Consider the following 3,666-nt stretch of genomic DNA (forward strand, 5'->3'; position numbering starts at 1 on the left):
GGAACCAGTCCTAGCGGATACCATAACGGCGACTTAAGAACCATGGCTGTACTGATAATCTGATATCCGCGACGAGTTACTATCTTTTCCTTTTCTTTTTCCTGGTGACATTCCGCTATCGTGCTTAACTTCTTGATCGATAAAATTGGCACGAAACATCTTTCGTTTTTCTTCCATTTTCTGAATGTGTGTTTAGCTGTGCTCCTCTTTTATTTCGTTGATGCTGCATTCGTGCTTCTCAATAAAAGAAGAAATTGTGATTTCGATGAACTGCCTGATTGCCTTTTTAGCGTTGCGTTCAATTTCGTCAATGTTTTCCCCGTCCGGATAACGACCTTGCCAATCGAACATTCGGTGTCTGTTGTCACTATCATGAAGGTATCGGTGTACCTCCTGTGCAATCAACACCTGACCTGTTTTGATCTCTACCATGATTTCCTTGTCTGCCTAAAAAGAGAAATGGCTCGGTGTTAACGATTATATGCATATATTATATCTTTCACATTTCTTACTGTAAATTTTCTATTTCGTGTTAAGATAAAAAAGAAGAAAATTGAGTAAGTTGGAAATTGTCGACCGTCAGTGATAAGGGATGAGAACATGTCGTACCTTAAAGTGAGATAATATTTATTTAACAAGGTTTATATTTATGTCAAAAGCCAGAGATAGAAAAAACCTGTTGTTCAACGCGAGTATTTTTGATTTGTATTACAATTTTTTTATATCAACATTATATCAACTCTAAAGCAAAGTGTATTTAGTGTAAAGCTATTGGAACACATTTAATTTGTATTTCTCTTTTATATTGCTTTTGTACGCAATTGAAAAAGTCATAAAAACTAAATTGAGGCCAAGGACAAGTGATCATCAGTGACAGACCACTTTTTCAATATCTGAAAGGCAATAGTTTTACATTAGTATATTGTCGATGTGTAAATGATAGTGGTAAATATAACAGGTTTTTTTTATCATCAGTCTAATTTGCTTTATCACTCGTTTGCGCGTTTGTTGACATATCATTGTCAGAATTAAAAATCAATTTCTTTTCTTGTTTATGAGAGATTTATCATATAAGCGACCTTTCGTTTGATGTTTAGGTAACATCGTAAGTTAGACTAACATCGCGATGTTTGAGCATAGTGTTTGTAAAGGCAATTCCGGGAGGTAGGGGAGGAATTTTATCGAAATGCTGTCAAGGTCAAACAAAACAATAATATGTGTTTTTTCTTGTATAATGCTAGAAAATATAGGGTAGGTAAGTAGGGGAAAATAACTCATTCTCAAAAGTGATTTTATTCAGGAGATTGGTTTTGACATGAACAGTGGGTTTTTTTAAATGCCGAAAAATATTTAGGGGTAAAAAAATAGTATATGCAGGTAGGGTTACCGGAAGCACGAACTTTGTTTTCTTTAGGCCTTAAAGTAAAAGGCAAGTCTTAGCGCATCCTGATGGCAGGGGTAATTCTTTTTGCAAAGAAAGTATTCAGCATTTACAAATACACACTTCTGTAAGGAATTTGAACAGAAACAAATATAGTTTAGACGTTAGGACATTAAAACATGGATTCCAGTAGGACTGTTAGTCCTCTCAGTCACTACACTATATGACGAAGTAGCATTATTAAGATACATAGACAAAAAGGAGGCGTTTCTTGCCAAATGGACAAATGCTGTTTTGGAAGAAGAAATCTCCATGAGTTTCGTCGAGGTGGAAGTTTACAAGCAAATTTCGGGAGAAATATTGAAGGACTTGCTGACTATTCACCATTGCATCTGTAGCTACAGGGTAAGAATGGAAAATCTGGATAACGCGGCGACGTACGCAATCACTAAAGCCGCGTTTGGAAAGATGAAACGCCTTGTCAACGATCTGAACAGAAGACTAGAAAACATGAGAAGTGAGAAGTGTTAGTTGTTCATCATTAACAGAACACTAGAAAAGATCATGGGACGTGTTTGTTGTTCATCATTAACAGAACACTAGAAAACAGGCGAAAAGTGAATTTTTGACCATTAACAGAAAAGAAGAAAACAAAATAATGTAAAAGATCAGTATAGGGCATATCACAGAAACCCAAGCGTAGGTTTACATAACCAAAACATATTTATTTGTAATAAAAAAACTCTTTTTATTTGATACAGAAATCGATTTATAATTAACCATCGAAAAATACTTTAGACAAACCTATTCTTTATATGCATTTCACTAATCATTAAATCCCTGGAACCATTACAGGAGCAAAAATGATGAACAACGTGACCTAAAACGGTGCTTAAATGTTCGGGACACATTATTGTTTCAATTTGTCGATTTGATCAGTAGATGCAACTAATGAATTTCAGCAAGGAAACAAGTTCTGGGAACTGAGTACAGTGTCTTGTGTGATCACTCTGTGAAATAGGGAACCTTGTATTGCATAGCATGATAACTGGTTGTATCCTATATCGGAGCTTTACTTTCTATACAAACAAGGTACGTATTAAATACACGTTTCAAGACCGATTGGTTTGTCAAATTATGACTTAGTCGGTCTTGAAACGTTGCGACATGTTTAATACGTTCATTGTTTGTATAGAAAGCAAAACTTTGAAATTACATAAAACCAAACTGATGAATGTTATTGGAGATATGGTTGTATCATAGTAAGATTCACCAGGTATATAATCATGATCATCATGCAATTAACCAGCATGGATTTAGCTAAAGTTCCTATTATCTTTGTCAGTAATGTACCGGTGACGTCACTATGTGGTAAGTCGTGAATTGTTTGGGTATGTATCATATGTTAAAGGTTAATACAAATCCTAACGAATATTGGATTTTGGTTTCGGGAAAATAATTTCATCAGAAGATCAATGATGTTAAGCTTTGTACAAAACTATCATTTTGAGGAAATTGTTACCCTTTTCTTAGATCGATACCTACAAGACAGTGATCAAAGTTTGTGATAAATTATGTGAAGACTTGCCAAAACCGATATTTACAGAACACGTACTATTGGGAGGATCTATGACAACTATTTTTCCATTATCGCGCTGTTGTCTGTTACAGTGATCGACAGGCTTTTTCAAATGGACATTAGAACTTCCTCAGACTGCCCGAACTATCAGGACAGGTTATTGTAAATAAACTCAGCAGGTTGTGAAAGACAACATTATGGAGTGACACCGAGCGATAGATGGACGTTGAAACTCCTCATTACCTCTTACGAATGTGTGAACAAGATTCTGGTACAAGTAGTTCACAGAACCGTCATCGTCGCTCCGCTCCACCCTCCGCTCCACCCTCCGCTTCCTCGGCATCGCCTGCCACCAGGCAACTTCAGTCCTTTCGCCAACTGTCAAAGACTTTGATTAAGTCTGTCTCTTCATCCTCATCCTTCACTTTATCTGCATCTACTGTTTGACGACCCATACAGTTACATTTTCGTAAATTGTACTGCATGAGTAACAGTAACAGATTGCAAATAATGAATAATTTCATAAACTGTGTAAAAATATGTATTATGTTTATGTACTATATGAATTCCTTTAATCACAGAAATCATATTAATTCTTTCTATGTGTTCTTGTTTTGTTTATACGAACAGGTTTCTTTAAATTCTTATATATCAATGTTACCTATTACCTTAGTTAATAAACCTTTTTTTTAAATTTTCTTTGACA

The 3,666-nt window shown here is 35.3% G+C and overlaps 1 protein-coding gene across 1 annotated transcript in view; it reads left to right on the plus strand.

Moving 5' to 3' along the window:
- LOC110461931 (probable serine/threonine-protein kinase clkA) overlaps nucleotides 1-1,912 on the plus strand; it is a 16,756-nt gene extending 14,844 nt beyond the window's left edge. Inside the window, exon 2 of the mRNA XM_021515671.1 lies at nucleotides 1,575-1,912. Coding sequence (XP_021371346.1) covers nucleotides 1,575-1,912 — 338 coding nt within the window. The remainder of the gene's footprint in view (nucleotides 1-1,574) is intronic.
- The last annotated feature ends 1,754 nt before the right edge of the window (nucleotides 1,913-3,666 follow it).

The sequence above is a fragment of the Mizuhopecten yessoensis genome, unplaced genomic scaffold (assembly GCF_002113885.1).
Source record: "Mizuhopecten yessoensis strain PY_sf001 unplaced genomic scaffold, ASM211388v2 scaffold10709, whole genome shotgun sequence".
Lineage (NCBI taxonomy): Eukaryota > Metazoa > Mollusca > Bivalvia > Pectinida > Pectinidae > Mizuhopecten > Mizuhopecten yessoensis.